Source organism: Pleurodeles waltl, chromosome 6 (genome assembly GCF_031143425.1).
Source record: "Pleurodeles waltl isolate 20211129_DDA chromosome 6, aPleWal1.hap1.20221129, whole genome shotgun sequence".
NCBI lineage: Eukaryota > Metazoa > Chordata > Amphibia > Caudata > Salamandridae > Pleurodeles > Pleurodeles waltl.
The window spans coordinates 1,563,028,503-1,563,045,297 of record NC_090445.1 but is presented as its reverse complement, the minus strand read 5'-3'; the positions used below and the strand labels follow the sequence as shown (position 1 = coordinate 1,563,045,297).

The following is a 16,795-nucleotide window of genomic DNA, read 5'->3' as shown; positions in this document are numbered from 1 at the left end:
CAACAATCTAATGGTTCCATAGCCAGGGTAAAAATTTGTGGTGACAGCGGACAGCACTGTCTGGTACCTCTCTATATTGCAAAGCTATCTGAAATCAGCTGACCTGTCTGGACTCGTGCACTTGTGCTGTCAGGTTCATGTATAGGGCTTGATCCACCCAAGATATGCCAGCCCCAGTCCAAAGTGCTTCAGCGTCGCCAGTAAGTAATCCAATCCCAAGGTATCAAACGTTTTTTCGATGTCAAGCGATACCATAACTTGCCCATGGGCCTCAGCAGGTGTTCCAGTTATCAGGCGTAATAATCTACAAATTCTGAAGAAGGTGCTGCACCCACATATAATCCCAGATTGATCTTCGTGTACCACTGTGTCAAATATTGGGAGTAGCCAATTGGTCAGCACCTTACCCAATATCTCATTATCTATATTTAAGGGTGATAACGGGTGATATGAAAAAATGTCTAGGGGGTCCCTGCCCAGCTTGGGAAGGATCAATATTAATGTTTCATGGAGCAAGGTCAGTAGCTGGCCATTCATTCTGGCCTCATTAAATACGTCAAGGAGTTTCTGGGAGAGGTGCTTGCTAAAGGCAGAATAATACTAGATCTGCAGACTGTCTGTTCCCAACATTGGGCGATAGCTGCCTGCATTTCTTTGATTTGGAGCAGCTCGTCTAGGTGAGCTCGCTGAAGTGGAGTCAGCCAGGGGGCACAGTCAATGGATGGCACCTCATCAGCTGCATAAAGGGTTTGATAATAATCTTAGAAGGCAGTATTAATGGCAACCTGTGTGATAGCAATCGTGCTGTCATCTAGTCGGATGGCTCCTATTGGTGGGCACTGTTGGTCTCCCTTGAGCAGCCATGCCAAAAGCCTTCCAGAAGGATCGCCCTCAGCATGTAGGAGGGCAAGCCATCACTTATAATCATACCTCCGGAGTCGCATCTCCATCTCCATGTGGACCCTCACCAAGCACTGGAGTCTTCCGAGCAGGGCCAGCTGTTCAAGCACCCCGGCCTCCAGATGGCACATCTCCCTTTCAAGGGTCAAAAATTCCTTGTTCAATACCTGAAGGACTCCCTATATACCAGCCAAACGATGTCCACTCACAACCACTTTGTGGGCATCCCATTCTATTACTCTGGAATGGGTGAAGTCTTGATTAAGGGCAAAGTATTGCTCAATATGATTTGCTAATTGCTCCTTGAAGAGGGGTCTTGGAGTGCCTCAGTCTGGAGCCTCCATGTCAGAATACCAAGGTGTGGTCTCCTGCTGTTCAGCATCATCTGTAGGGGACAATGGTCTGACAGGGGATGCACCAGGTACTCTGTTCGAGCAATCTGTACACCCAGCGCCTCATCACACAGGTCAAGCCTGGTATGTATGTCATGTACCGGGGAGTAAAATAAAAATGTACTATTGGTTGGGTGTGCCAGGCTCAACACATCATTCAGTCACCTATGTGTCATCTGGTCTCAGAGGTGTTGTGATGTATGAATGCAGGGGGTATTATGGAGAGGGGTATGGAATTGTCTTGGATGACATCAGGGACAGAGTTGAAGTCACCAGCCCATGTACCAGGTGTGTGTGGGTCCTGGAAAAGTTCAGGTGTAAGTGGAGCAAAGCAGGGTGCCTGGTTAGAGTTGGGGTCATAAATGCCCACCAGTGTAAGCAGCATTCCATCTAGATGGCTCTCAAGAAACACATTATGGCCCTACTCATCTATCTTATGTATATCTACTACATAGGGTGTTCCCAGGGCAATCTAGATCAGTACTCCTTGCACATACACCGAGGACGAGGTGCCACATATCTGACCCCTTCATTTCGCCTGCACTTTACGCAACTCTGCCTAGGTTAAGTTAAATACATCTCTTGCAAAAATGCAATGTGCATGTGCCGGGCATTTAAGATAGGTGCATATCTGATAATTCTTTGTGGGGGTGGCCTTGTCTTGCATGTTCCATGTCATCAGATTATATTGTGGGGTCAAATTATCTGTGGGTGAGTCTGTTGGGGAACAAATATGCATTGTTGCGCATGGGGGCAGCCCACTATGGGTGGGATGAGAAAGACCTCCTGTATGTACGAGACTCCACATAGTCAACAAAAGAGAAAAAGAACATAACCAACTCATACTCTCCCAGGCTAGGTAGACAATGGGTCTCCTGCCAAAACTAATCAACCACCATCCAGAAACAAAGAGAATAAATCCAAAGAAAAACTGGTCCTGTTTAGAAACCATGTAGGGTGTGGGTGGCCATAAATATGTAATCTCCTACAGTCGGGCCCGCCACGGATGTTGACGTATCTGGCCCATATCCATGAAAGTTTCTGGGGGATCCTAACATGTGCCCCCTAGCAAGTCACAGCACAAAGTATACAAGAACATCTACATCAGAGCAGGTTATCAGCCAGTTTTGGTGTCAAGTCTGGTCCCCAGGCCATGTCCTCTGTCAAGGCCCCCGATTACCAAGTGTCCAAGCTAATGTCCGATGTGAGGTCAAATTGCAGCATCTCAAATTGATTTTTTCTATGGTGCAATACCTCTTCCACAGCCTGTGCTTGCCATCTGGGCTTATGTAGGCGGGTTCCTGACATTTCTTCTCGTCTTGCAGTGGTGTTTAAAAGCTAACCACTCACCATTCTTTGTGCATCAGTGGAAACGGTCACCAGCTCTTTAGCGTGCAACCAGGTTCACACATCTTCAGGGGAGGAGAAGAAGTGAGAAGTCTTGCTGTCCATCATTTTAAGCTGTGCACGGTATAATAGAGTGTATTTCAATTGTAGCTCCTGGAGTCTATGTTTGACCACATTGTAGGAGTTGTGGAGGCATTGAATTTCTATTGTGAAGTCTTAGTAGGCAGAAATGACCCACCCTTGAACATCCAGGGTCCTTTCATTCTGAACACCTGGAGTATTAAGTCCCTGTCTCTGTAGTTCAAGAAGCGAACAATCACCGGGCATGGGGGGGGGGGTGGCCCCGGTGGTGGTGGTTTGTTTGGTGGGCATGCTCCACAGAGAAAAATGTGGGGGCTCTGCCCTCCAATGCCATGGATAGCAACCAATTCTCAAAAAAGAGCTTCATACTCTGGCATGAACGCTCAGGGAACCCCAAAAAGTTAATATTATAACGGCCTGAGTGGCAATCGGTGTCTCACACCCTTCGGTGAAGGGCGGATATCTAATCTTTAATGCTTTTAATTTGAGCCTGGAAATCCACACCACTGGGCACATGGAAGTCACAGAGGACTCCCCTCAATCCGTTAGCTTCTGGTTGTCCACCCTAAGAAGAGGAGACTGTGTCAAATTTAACTTCCAATGTGGTTTTAGTGTACAGGATGGCACAGAGCACCTTTTCAAATTGGGATGAATGACTGCATAAGATGGCTTCCAGATAGCTCAGTGCCCCCAAAATTTGATCTGAGGGGGCCTGTGGATCAATAGCACCACTGGAATCCAACGTCATATCTTTGGTAAGCTTGGGTTTCACCATTGTGTCACCACAACCTGCTGGGCAGACAATTTCTCACTTCTCCTAGGGGGGCCGCATCAAGTAGCACAGTGATCCCATCTCACTAGATGTAAAACGCTGGCTTTAGGTCTCGAGTGAGCCAATGGGTCTCCTCGCTTGGCCATTCATGCTTCACAAGTGTCTTTTGGCATCAGTTATAGCACCAGATTCTAGTGGACTGGTGATCGAAGTGATTTTCTGTTGCCATGGCTGTCCCACACAGATTTGTCCTAGAGGGCCCCCAATTCCGGGTGTCCCTCAGCAAGTTGGCCAATGTAGGCTGCAGCAGGCACTAGGGGCAACGTCTCTGGGTGGCAACAGGTGGATACGGGTGCAAAATATCTCTGTCTCAGGTTTCCTACCCTCAATCCTGCTAGGCCCCATCAGAGGCCTGGTCTGGCGAGTTAGCACAGCTACATTCAGTGCCATTGCCACAGGAAGAAACAGTCTCTTTAGCAGCCCAGTTTCGGTGATCCCCCAGCAAGTGGTCCAACGTGAGCTGCAGCAGTCGACCAGGAGGAGGCAATTAGAATCCCGGGCATCACAGGCCGCATTCCGAGGGGCCCGGTCTCCTTCCATCAGTCTCTCAGAGGCGTTCAGCTGCGATTGCTCTACACAGCAGGTCACACATGTCAGCTGAGCTTGGCCAGATGGTTGGTTGTGGCTGCGCCTCTCACTGTGCTCTGTGTCTCCCCCCAGCCTCATTGGAGCTGGGCGTGGGTCCCACTACGTGTCATCAGTATACCGAGGGGGGGCATCTGCAGTTCCCTTGATGCCCCCAGACTGGTATGCAGAGGATTTTGCAGGATGGTGTGCGCGCCCACATCGAAGCTCGCTACAACACGTCCAATGCGGCCTCCATCTTGGTCATGCCTCAACTATCACTCTTTTTACAGCAGCTTGGTCTTCCCCTCTTTTTAAACTGGAGCTTATGGAAGATGTGAAGCAATTGACAACAACTGGAGAGAGTGAAATCTTTTTTTAAAATCTTTATTTTAGGAGGGGATACTTCTAGTGGAAAGTCTGTAACTGTACATTTCCATTTTTTTAAATGTCAAGAGTTGATTTTTACATTGGGCTCTGCGATCTGCTGGTTGATCCCTCCTGCGATCTACTTTTCAATGTCTTCAGTGTTCTGGATGATGTTCAATATCTAATGTCCTTTTATATTTATTTCTTTGTACTCTAACTGGGAACACATTTTCCTGGGAACCTAGAGAGTATCAATCTATGAAAATCAAATAATGGTTGGCCCAGAAAACTGGATTCTGGGAAGAAAGTTCAAACTGTCTCTCATTGGAAGTAAATATGACGTTCAAAGTATTTCACTACAGGAGTTTGCTCATGCACCTGACGACCATTTTGTTTTGTGACTCGTAATTTGCGATTTTTTGCAAATCGCAAATTGTATACCACAAAACAAAATGTACAACATTGTCAACTACACGGTTTGCGATTCGCAAATGGGTAGCAAGGGACCTGCCTCGTTATTATTTATGAGGCAGGTTGCAATTTGCTATCCATTTGGGAATGGCCGCACTCATAGGGATGGTGGCCTGGTGAGATCAGCAGACCACCATGTCTGTGACAGCTTTTTAAATAAAGCAGTTTTTTAAAATGTTTTTTTAAATGCAGCCTGCTTTCCTTAAAGGAAAACGGGATGAACAAAAATAAAAATGAAACGTTTCAGTTTCATTTTTTCAGAGTAGGCAGCTGTCCGTGGGACCACTGCCTGCTCTGAAGAAATGTTGGCACCCCCATTCAAAAAAGGGGACATGGGCCCTTGTGGACCCCTTCCCATTTGCAAATGGGTTACCACCAATTTGGAATTAGTGGTAACTGCGATGGTTTTGTGACCGCATTCACGGTCACAAAACAATCACACATCGGCATGCTTGTTGCAACTAGGAAGAGACGCCCTTGGAACGCCACTTCCGAATTGCGAGTCGAAATCCCTATTTTGAGAGTGGGTAACAGGTTACTGACTTGCAAAATAGGGATGGTACACACTACAAGGCCATTTTGCGGTCGCAAATTCTGCCATTTGCAACTACAAAATACCTTTGTACATCCGGCCCTTGGAGTCAAATTGATGTTTAACAAATTTTCAATATTCTGCTGATCCTCGTAATACACGGTATCTTCCACCCATAAATGAGCCCCTTGCCCCACAATGATTACATTTTTATAGTCGACTGCTAGTGAAGAAATCGAATCCAACGAGGAATCACTTAAATCTTTTTCACTATTCAGCGCTCTACATTCCAACAAAGTGTGTTAACACTATATGAAGGTTTATTCTTTTAACAGGAGAGATTTTACAATTATTGCTGGTCGTCTTCCTTTCTGTATGCTACAATTTTTCAATAAGTATTTAAATCCAATTAGAATGATCTTGCTTAATAATAAGGTTATTGTCTAGTCTACTCTGGTGTCATTAGGAAATAGAATATGAGAGTTACAATCTAAAATTAAACTGTGAATTCAAAACAGGGATTTGATGCAGCATGTGACTTTGAGAGACTGCAGCAGAGGGAGTTACCAGGTCTGCATAATGAGAAGTAAAAAAAGCAAAAAGATGATGGAAGGAAATGCTAGAATTACATAGGATTTAGTACGGGCACATGGGTCCCACTTCAATAGGTACAGTCCAGTCTGAACTGCCAGGCAATGAGCTATGTGTAGCCTGCAGATCACAGGGCACACAACCAGTAGCCTCTGGGAGACCAGTGCACAAGCTGTGAGGATCTTACCACACTGTTGATGCCATTAAAGGATGCCCAGAGGGTGGTACACCAGGCCTGTGCTCCTTTACCACTTGAAGAGAATATAAAAGCCTTCTTGCTTCATTTCCAACTGATGTAAAAGACGAGCTGTGCATTTTGTGCCACTTGGAGTTCAGAAAGGGGGATTGAGGAAACTTTGCATTGGGGGAATTTTGTTTAACCCAGCAGTTCACTGCTGCCTCCGCAAGGGAGAAAAGGCATCATTTTATTTCCAAGTAGCCAATATCATAAAAAATACAAACACGCAGTGGCGGCTGCCACTGAACCGGGGTGGCAGGGGAGGGAGAAATAAAAAATAAAAAAAGAAAGGAAAAAAAAATCCACATCTTTCCTACGTATGGAGACTGGTTTGTCTCCTCCATTCTCTTACCGGAAACATGCAGTATTCCAGACTCCCCTCCAATCATGACGTTGCTGTTACCAGCATGACAGCAGTGCCGTGATTGGTGTGAGAGCCCTGCTTTGACACTCACAGAGGGGGTGGCTTCTGGCCGACCGAACACAGTCGGCCAGACAGACATGCACCATTATGGTGCACCAACCACTCCTCCCTCTAGCCCCCTCCAGTCCCCTCCAGCCCCACCCACCCTAACCTGTCACACCGAAAAATAAAACGAAAATAACGCTATGTTATTATCATTTTATTTTTCCTTTCCCTTCTGCTGAAAGCATGGGGATGAGTCTCCTCTGCCTTAGTAGAGGAGCCGCCCCTGCAAGCACGGGTGCATACTGGCATCTGTGCAGCATGTGAAGAAACAACACTTCAGCATCGAAATGAAATAAATCCCAAGATTGATACATCTTGTTTCGAAAGGGACATTGGAAATAAATACAGCCTGTGTTTCCTACCAACACTGGACTGGGAATTTAAATTACCACCAATGCTAGTAAAATGCCAGACAGGTGGTGACCCATTTAAGCTATATAGAAGAGGTCCCTGGGCAGACAACTGACGTATATAGTGTGCAGTAATGAGATATGGCAGTAAGCTGATGGCCTGCTACTCAGGACCAGGGGCCTAGCTTCAGGGGGTTCTTTGGGGTGTGACACCCCCCAAATAGATGCATTTATGGCGTGATAGTCGGGTGACAGGGCCCTGAACCGGATCTACTATGTCTGGGTTGCTTTTTCTAGTTGTGTGCGCAGAATAAAATACAAAACTGTGATCTTTGATGTAAAGCGGAAGATTGAGTTACAGGGATATACATCTAGCGGCTGGATTTCAAAATGCCAAACCAGTTACACTGCAATCAATACCGTCTTCCATGCTTCTCCAAATTGTGAGATCCTATACAAACATTTAGTTTCACAAAGCCTACTTTTATTTTATTATCAAATAGGAAAGCACTTTTAAATACTTGAGTTTAGGATGTGGGCTGTACAGGCATCTTTTATGATTGATTTAAAAATCTATAATCTTGCTCCATTTAAAATCAGAAGAGTTTACATGACTACTGAAATTTTTTAATAAACGTCCGTTTGCAGTGATATAACCTGATGTACTAAGGTGAAGCACTTTTTTGTCTATTAAAGAAATATACTTTTTTTAATTTTCAAAAGACTGTATCATATTTTTACAGTATGTTTGATGCATGATATACATGCCAAACATTTTTATGGCTTGGCTCGTGCCCGGACTCTTAAAGCCTTTACACACCAGACCCTTGGCTCAGCCTGTCTTATTAACCCCTTCGCTGCCAGGCCTTTTCCCCCGCCTGTGCCGAGCCTTTTTTTGGCTATTTGGGCCAGTTCGCGCTTAGGCCCTCATAACGTTTTGTCCACATAAGCTAGCCAAGCCAAATTTGCGTCCTTTTTTTCCAACATTTTGGGGATTCTAGAGGTACCCAGACTTTGTGGGTTCCCTTGAAGGAGGCCAAGAAATTAGCCAAAATACAGTGAAAATTTCGTTTTTTTAAAAAAATGGGAAAAAGTGGCTGCAGAAGAAGGCTTGTGGTTTTTTCCCTGAAAATGGCATCAACAAAGGGTTTGCGGTGCTAAAATCACCAGGAACAGGCAGACTTGAATCAGAAAACCCAATTTTTCAACACAAATTTGGCATTTTACTGGGACATACCCCATTTTTACAATTTTTTGTGCGTTCAGCCTTCTTCCAGTCAGTGACAGAAATGGGCGTGAGACCAATGCTGGATCCCAGAAACCTACACATTTCTGAAACGTAGACAAAATTCTGAATTCAGCAAGGGGTCATTTGTGTAGATCCTACAAGCGTTTCCTACAGAAAATAACAACTGAAAAAGAACAATATTGAAATTGAGGTGAAAAAAAACATCATTTTTTCTATACGTTTTACTTTGTAACTTTTTCCTGCAATGTCGAATTTTCGAAAGCAATATACCGTTATCTCTGCTGGACTCCTCTGGTTGTGGGGATATATAGGGCTTGTAGGTTCATCAAGAACCCTAGGTACCCAGAGCCAATAAATGAGCTGCACCCTGCAGTGCGTTTTCACTCTATACCGGGTATACAGCAATTCATTTGCTGAAATATAAAGAGTGAAAAATAGCTATCAAGAAAACCTTTGTATTTCCAAAAAGGGCACAAGATAAGGTGTTGAGGAGCAGTGGTTCTTTGCACATCTCTGAATTCCGGGGTGACCACACTAGCATGTGAATTACAGGGCATTTCTCAAATAGATGTCTTTTTTACACACACTCTTATATTTGGAAGGAAAAAATGTAGAGAAAGACAAGGGGCAATAACACTTGTTTTGCTAATCTATGTTCCCCCAAGTCTCCCGATAAAAATGATACCTCACTTGTGTGGGTAGGCCTAGTGCCCGCGACAGGAAACGCCCCAAAACGCAACGTGGACACATCACATTTTTTGAAAGAAAACAGAGGTGTTTTTTGCAAAGTGCCTACCTGTAGATTTTGGCCTCTAGCTCAGCCGGCACCTAGGGAAACCTACCAACCCTGTGCATTTTTGAAAACTAGAGACCTAGGGGAATCCAAGATGGGGTGACTTGTGGGGCTCTGACCAGGTTCTGTTACCCAGAATCCTTTGCAAACCTCAAACTTTGGCTAAAAAAACAAATTTTCCTCAAATTTTGGTGACAGAAAGTTCTGGAATCAGAGAGAAGCCACAAATTTCCTTCCACCCAGCGTTCCCCCAAGTCTCCCGATAAAAATGGTATCTCACTTGGGTGGGTAGGCCTAGCGCCCGCGACAGGAAATGCCCCAAAACGCAACGTAGACACATCACATTTTTTTAAAGAAAACAGAGGTGTTTTTTGCAAAGTGCCTACCTGTAGATTTTGGGCTCTAGCTCAGCCGGCACCTAGGGAAACCTACCAAACCTGTGCATTTTTGAAAACTAGAGACCTAGGGGAATCCAAGATGGGGTGACTTGTGGGGCTCTGACCAGGTTCTGTTACCCAGAATCCTTTGCAAACCTCAAATTTTGGCTAAAAAAACACATTTTCTTCACATTTCGGTGACAAAGTTCTGGAATCTGAGACGAGCCACAAATTTCCTTCCACCCAGCGTTCCCCCAAGTCTCCCGATAAAAATGATACCTCACTTATGTGGGTAGGCCTAGCGCCTGCAACAGGAAATGGCCCAAAACACAACGTGGACACATCACATTTTTTCATAGAAAACAGTGCCTACCTGTGGATTTTGGCCTCGAGCTCAGCCGGCCCGGGGGGGGGGGGGGGGCACGGGGGGGGCAGAAATGGCCTAAAATAAATTTGTTCCCCCCCCCTCCCCGGGAGCGACCCTTGCCTACGGGGTCGCTCCCCCTGCGTGACATTGGCGGCAAAAAAAAAATCCCCGTTGCCTAGTGGTTTCTGCCCCCTTGGGGGCTGATTGACCTAAAATCGGCCAATCTGCCCCCAAGGGGGGCTGAAATGGTCTAAATACAATTTTCCCCCCAGGGGATCGACCCTTGCCTAATAACAATAGGCCGATCTGCCCCCAGGGGTGGCAGAAATGGCCTAAAATAAATTTACCCCCAACACCCCCTCCCCGGGAGAGACCCTTGCCTATGGGGTAGCTCCCCTTGCGTGACATTGGCGCCAAAATACTAAATCCCCGGTGCCTAGTGGTTTCTGCCCCCTTGGGGGCAGATTGACCTAAAATCGGGAAATCTGCCCCCAAGGGGGGCTGAAATGGTCTAAATACAATTTGCCCCCCAGGGGAGCGACCCTAACCTAATGGGTCGCTCCCCATCTCTGAAAAAACAAACAAACAAAAACAAAAAAACTAAATAATTGCCCCAGCGCCTAGAGGTTTCTGCCCCCCTGGGGGTAGATCGGCCTAATAACAATGGGCCGAGCTGCCCCCAGGGGGGGGCAGAAATGGCCTAAAATAAATTTCCCCCCTCCCCCCGGGAGCTAACCTGTGCCTGGCATAGGCGCCAAAAAAAAAATCCCTGGTGCCTAGTGGTTTCTGCCCCCCAGATTGGCGTAGTACAAATCGGCCGATCTGCCCCCAAAGGGGGCAGAAATGGCCTAAATAAAATTTTCCCCTCCAGGGGAGCGACCCTTGTCCAAGGGGTCGCTCCCCGTCTGTAAAACAAAAAAAACAAAAAAATCCCTGGTGCCTAGTGGTTTCTGCCCCCCTTGGGGGCAGATCAGCCTAATCAAAATAGGCTGATCTACCCCCCAGGGGGGCAGAAATGGCCTAAAATAATTCCCCCCCCCCAGGGAGCGACCCTTGCCTAAGGGGTCGCTCCCCTTGCGTGAAATTCACGTAAAAAAAAAAAAACTCCCTGGTGTCTAGTGGTTCCTGTCCCCCCTTGGGAGCAGATTGGCCTCATAAAAATAGGCCAATCTGCCCCCAAGGGGGGCAGAAATGGCCTAAATATAATTTGCCCCCTAGGGGAGTGACCCTTGCCTAAGGGGTCACTCCCCACACCTAAATCAAAAACATAAACAAAAACAAAAGAAAAAATACATATATTCCTGGGGCCCCTCTGGGGGCAGAAAAGGCCTTCCCAAAAAATGCCCCCCCCTGGGAGCGACCCTTGCCCAAGGGGTCGCTCCCTTATGTCCATTTCAAAAAAATAAATAAATCCCTGGTGTCTAGTGGTTTCTGCCCCCCTTGGGGGCAGATTGGCCTCATCAAAATAGACCAATCTGCCCCCAAGGGGGGCAGAAATGGCCTAAATATAATTTGCCCCCTAGGGGAGCGACCCTTGCCTAAGGGGTCGCTCCCCACCTAAAACAGAACCAAAAGAAAACAAAAAGAAAAAAGATCCCTGGTGCCTAGAGGTTTCTGCCCCCCCTGGGGGCAGATCAGCCTAATAGGCCGATCAGCCCCAGGGGGGGCAGAAAAGGCCTACCCAAAAAAATGACCCCCTGGGAGCGACCCTTGCCCAGGGGGTCACTCCCTTATGTCAATTTCCCCCCCCAAAAAAAATCCCTGGTGTCTATTGGGGTTTCAAAAGCCGGATTGCAAGCAATCCGGCTTTTGAAACCCTGGGAGAGACTTCAAAGGGAAGGAAATACATTTCCTTCCCTTAGAAGCCTCTCCGGGCCTCCCCCACGTGATTGAAAGAGAAATGCTGAGCATTTCTCTTTCAATCGCGCTGGAAGCAGAGCTTCCATTGCGATGGGGGAGCCCCTGTGACTAATCAGCGCGCGCTTGCGCGCTGACGTCACAGGGGGTGGGGGGGGGGGGGGGTTCGGGGGTGGAAGGGGAAGGGCTTCCCCTTCCATCCCTGACTTTGGGGGGGTGGGGAGAAGCACACAGAGGGAGCGAGAGCGCTCCCTCTGGGCTGTGTGCCGAGGACATAGTGGTTACGTCCTCGGCACAGTGCTGCTGTGCCGACGTAACCACTACGTCCTCGGCACCGAAGGGTTTAATTTGCTGTAGCGCCCACCGCTATTTGCAGTTTGGGCTTAGTATAAGGGGCCGTTAGTCACTATATAAAATTATTTGTCATAAACGAGCACTGGAAACACAGACCCCTGCCTACACTCACAGATTTAACAATTCTACCTTTTAAGGCTTCTCCTAGAAGAGATGAAGAAGAATGTGTGTAATGAAAATACATTTAAAATAAGTGACCTCAGGGCAGGTGCACCAGAGTGTGACCGTGGTCATGAGATCCCAGGGAGAACTACCAGGTCCCAGTAGGACAGACAGGGGCGTAGCTTCATTCTTAGCTGGTTGGTTGGGTGTGGGGCCTTGGAGTAAGGGCTGCTATGTTGGTTGTTTTTTTTCGTCATTCTCTTTTCACTAACAGCTTTTAACTTGTTCATTTTTTTTGGAGTGGAAACTTCAATATCTAAGGCTTGATTCAGAAAAGTTACTTACACTTTTCAGTAATTTACACTTTTGACTAATTGACTACTTTTTAGCTATTCACAAAATCAGAGTATAAACTTACTCAAAAGTGTAAATTACTCAATAGTGTAAGTTACCTTTGTGAATCAAGTCCATTTAGCGATTGGTTTAGAAAAACCAAAAAGCCATAAAAGTACTCTTTGAATGGGTGCAAATTTATTACTTTTTGCATTTCACTAACATTGGCATCAGTAGGCTTGGAAAGTTGCCCCAATCTCGGTTTTCCAGGCACGTTACTGCAATTAAACACCAAAAAGGCTATATGACGTATGGTTGCAAATAGTCTAACTGGTGGCAATCACCTGGGGTAGCATTCCAACCCATAGTTTTTTGCCCACTGTGCCACTCTACACAGAGGCCCACATAATGCAAATCAATACTGACCGTTACTCATGGAAACAGTCCATCCCGAATCTCAGTTATCTCACCCCTTCATACATCCCTCTGTTTTTTCAATGGGGAAATTTGAGGTCCACAATCCTGAATCTCACTGACTAAGCTACGCTCCTTCTCAGTTCTGTTTAACTGCCAGGTTTAAAACCTAAAGGTTGAGAGAATTTGGATTGAAAAGCAATACCACACTCTTCATCCCACACACACTTCTTTCCCCTGCCCCTTCTTTTCCACCCCTCCCTCCAACTTCCCAGCTAGAATACATCATTAGACTATTTTACTTTGTATTAGCTAATCTATACACCAAGTGGAGCTTCACTTCTTTCGCATGGAATAAGGTGGCTAAGCCCAGCAAGCCCCCACTGACTGTACCTGCTTTTACCCAGAATCGTGTGCTGGAAGTGGGGTCATTATAGTGCCACTACTGATCCCAGTCACAGCTTGTGGGATGCCTTATTTACTTGGCCGCTCCATTTTTTATATAATTTGTGTTGTTGCAGCGGATGCCACATTCCGGTGGTGGCTGAAGTGTTTTTGTTTCCGTGCCCCACCTCTCCTCATTTAGGGCCAGATGTAGCAAAGAAACATTTTGCGACTTGAAAATAGCGAGTCATAGCGACTCGCTATTTGCAACTCGCAAAATGTTATGCAGAACGATGTCTCAGACACCGTCTGCGAGTCGGTATGGGGTCGCAATGACCCACCTCATTAATATTAATGAGGTGGGTTGCAAATTGCGGCCCCATACCGACTATGGACACTCGCCAACATGGAGGCCTGCTGTAGTCAGCAGACCTCCATGTTCTTGACTGCTTTTAAATAAAGCAGTTTTTTTTTTTTTTTAAGTGTAGCCCGTTATCCTTAAAGGAAAACGAGCTGCACTTAAAAAAAAATCCGAAACCTTTAGTTTCGGTATTTTTTCAGGGTAGGTAGTGGTCCCTGCCCTGAAAAAATAATTTGGGGTCCATTCACAATGGGGACCCCTTCCAATTTGCGAGTGGGTTACCATCCACTTGAAGTGGATGGTAACTGCGACACCATTTGCGACCGCATATGCGGTCGCAAATGGTATTGCATACCACTAGGAATCGCAAATAGGAAGGGAACACCCCTTCCTATTTGCGATTCTGAAATGCATTTTGCAAGTCGGTCCCGACTCGCAGAATGCATTTCTGCATAGGAAAATGCGATTTGCGACTCGCAAACGGCAGTTTTTTGCCGTTTGCGACTCGCAAATCCTTTCCTACATCTGGCCCTCAGCCCCTGCCACTCTGCACTCTCTCCGTGGGTTGTCCCTGCCCCTTTTGCACTCCATGGTGAGCGTGTTGTGTTGCTGTTGCCGCCTACTGGTTCCTGGGGTGCCTCGCTACAAACCTTGCCACCTAACCTTGGCAAAGACCACAGCCTAGTTTGGTTGCTGCTATGTAGCTTGGGGGTATTCTTGAGTCTGAAGTACTTCTCAGTGACTGGTTAGTGCATGAACGGACCTCAGATGAGAAGCTAATAGTGGATTAGGGCAAGGGTAAGGGCTAGAGCTAGGATTCGGCTTTAATGCTAGAATTTAGGAATAGGATTTTGCATATCTGAATGGTTGTGTAAAAGCTAATACTAATACTAGGCCAATCACCTGAATTTCAGAGCTATGAATGCTTGGGCTGTATGAAGTGTTAAACTATGATTGGAAAGCTGTTCAAAGGAGAGACTGGTCTTTTTGAAGCCTACACTACCACTGAGTCAGCTGTGTCAAGTTTAGTCGGTTGTAGAAAGGGAGTTTTATGGAGTACTGTCATATGATTAGGTGGGTGCAGCAAAAGCAATACTGTGATTAGGCGGCCCAAAAGAAGAATTGTTATATAATCAAATGGGCAGCAAAACGTGCACCACTATGATCAGGTGACTTTTATGAAGTACTATAATAAAATTAGGGGGCCTGTACAAAGTACAGTTCTAGGATGACGTGGCCTATTTAAAGCTCCGTAATAAGCTTATGTAGGCTAGACACATTGCACTACTACCATTATGTGGCCTTATGACGTGCAGTATTGTGATCTGGTAATCTTTGCTCATCTGTGAACAAGAGTGAAATAACAAGTAGAGTACTATGATTAGGGGGTCTGTATAAAGTATTGTTTTATGATTATGGTTGTGTAGTCTGTACGATATGCATGCATATGATCAGGTAGATGCTGGGAGTGTGGTGCCATGATTGTGCAGTCATTACTAAACTAGGATTGACTGGGATACAGAAAGTACATCACTAAGATTAGATGGACTGCAAGAACTGCTATATTATTATTGGATGGGCAGTACGAGGTGGAGTGCCTTTGAGGTGACTGAGTAAAGTGTAGCGCTATAATGTAGTGGTCTTTACTAATCTATGATCAAGTAGGACATGTTAAATGCCGTACTATGATGGGGTGGGCATGCTACAGGCGATGATGGGCACCAGGGTGTCTTCCAGGGCAGCTTCTGTGCTAGTCAGCCCAGCAGAGAGGAAGGGTGGGTCTGAGCAAAGGATGTACCGGTCTGTGCTGGGATCAATGGACAGGAAAGAGGTAACAAGGGTCTGGGGAAAGTCGTGGATTCCTTTAAGATGACATACGCTAGAGAATGACACCTTGGCCACTGAGTTCAGAAAATACCTTCTAAAATGTAACAGGAAAGTAATGGCAGTAATTCAAGAAGGGGGCTAATGCATTTGTGAAGGAAAAGTTCTAAAAGCAGATGTGCTCCACAACCTTAAACATAAAGAAAAAGCATCTTGTAAGACAAGTGCATTGTCGGTGTGATTTGATCAAACAAAAGATGCATATTCCAAGCTTGTATAGCGGACAATATTCATATTTGAAAAACCGTAGTATAAAGACTTACTTGTTTTCCTAGATGCAAAGAGAAATGCAATCCCTGCGATTCCCAGTATCGCAAACAGTATCCCACCACAGATCACACCTAAGGAGCAAATACATATATATCACAAAACAGAGGATTCAATGTCTGGTGCTAAAAAAAAAACACAAGAAATTTTCTGAAATGGACATCTAAATTCTCGCATATGAAAGATGGTTATTAGCAGTTATTGGTGATTCTATCTGTCAAGTTGTGCAACGTTTTTATATAAAAACGTGCTATTTGTTAAAATACAGTGTGTGCAAGAGATATGTTTGTGGGTCCTACACAGAATTAAAGAGCTTACATATATCATATTGCGGTGTTTTAACATTTTAGATATTCCATCTAGCATTGAAAAACAGGTTAGTAGTCCTAATGACATTCATTGGTATTTTAATTTCCACAATTTTAAGTTGTCAATAACTTTGCAGAATAGGTCTTTTTGCAACTGGATTTGAAAAGTACACATTGATTTTTCCACATTTACTTATATTTTGCGCCCAATCTCTTTGATGCCCGATGAACAAAGCCATTTTGCTATCGCAAACCATGTAATTTGCAAAGTCACAGTGTTTGAGACTACAAAATGGCTTTATGCTACCTGTTAAGTGAATTTTGTGGTTCTATAAAGGCTTACTGGATCACAAAATCTGATCATCTACTCATTTTGTTTCGTAATAAGGAACGGTTGTGAAAAATACATTCCCGCTTAGTTGTTACTTGCAGTTAGATGTGGTTTGTGACAAATTTACCATCACAAACCATTGGAAAGTGACTTCTCAAAGGAAAGGGTAACCCACAGGGCTGTACTAGGACACAAAATACACCCAGACACCATATTAAAAGTGGTCCCCATTAGCAAATAGCATAGCTAAACAATTGGCCCACATTTGCAAATCAAGT

General features: G+C 45.5%; 1 protein-coding gene across 2 annotated transcripts in view; it reads right to left on the bottom strand.

Annotated features, from left to right (window-relative positions):
* The window catches only part of LOC138301129 (tumor necrosis factor receptor superfamily member 1B-like), a 209,659-nt gene that overhangs the window by 58,040 nt on the left and 134,824 nt on the right, over positions 1–16,795 (bottom strand). For both annotated transcript variants that reach the window (XM_069241265.1, XM_069241266.1), the window contains exon 7: positions 15,875–15,952. In XM_069241265.1, coding sequence (XP_069097366.1) covers positions 15,875–15,952 — 78 coding nt within the window. The remainder of the gene's footprint in view (positions 1–15,874; positions 15,953–16,795) is intronic.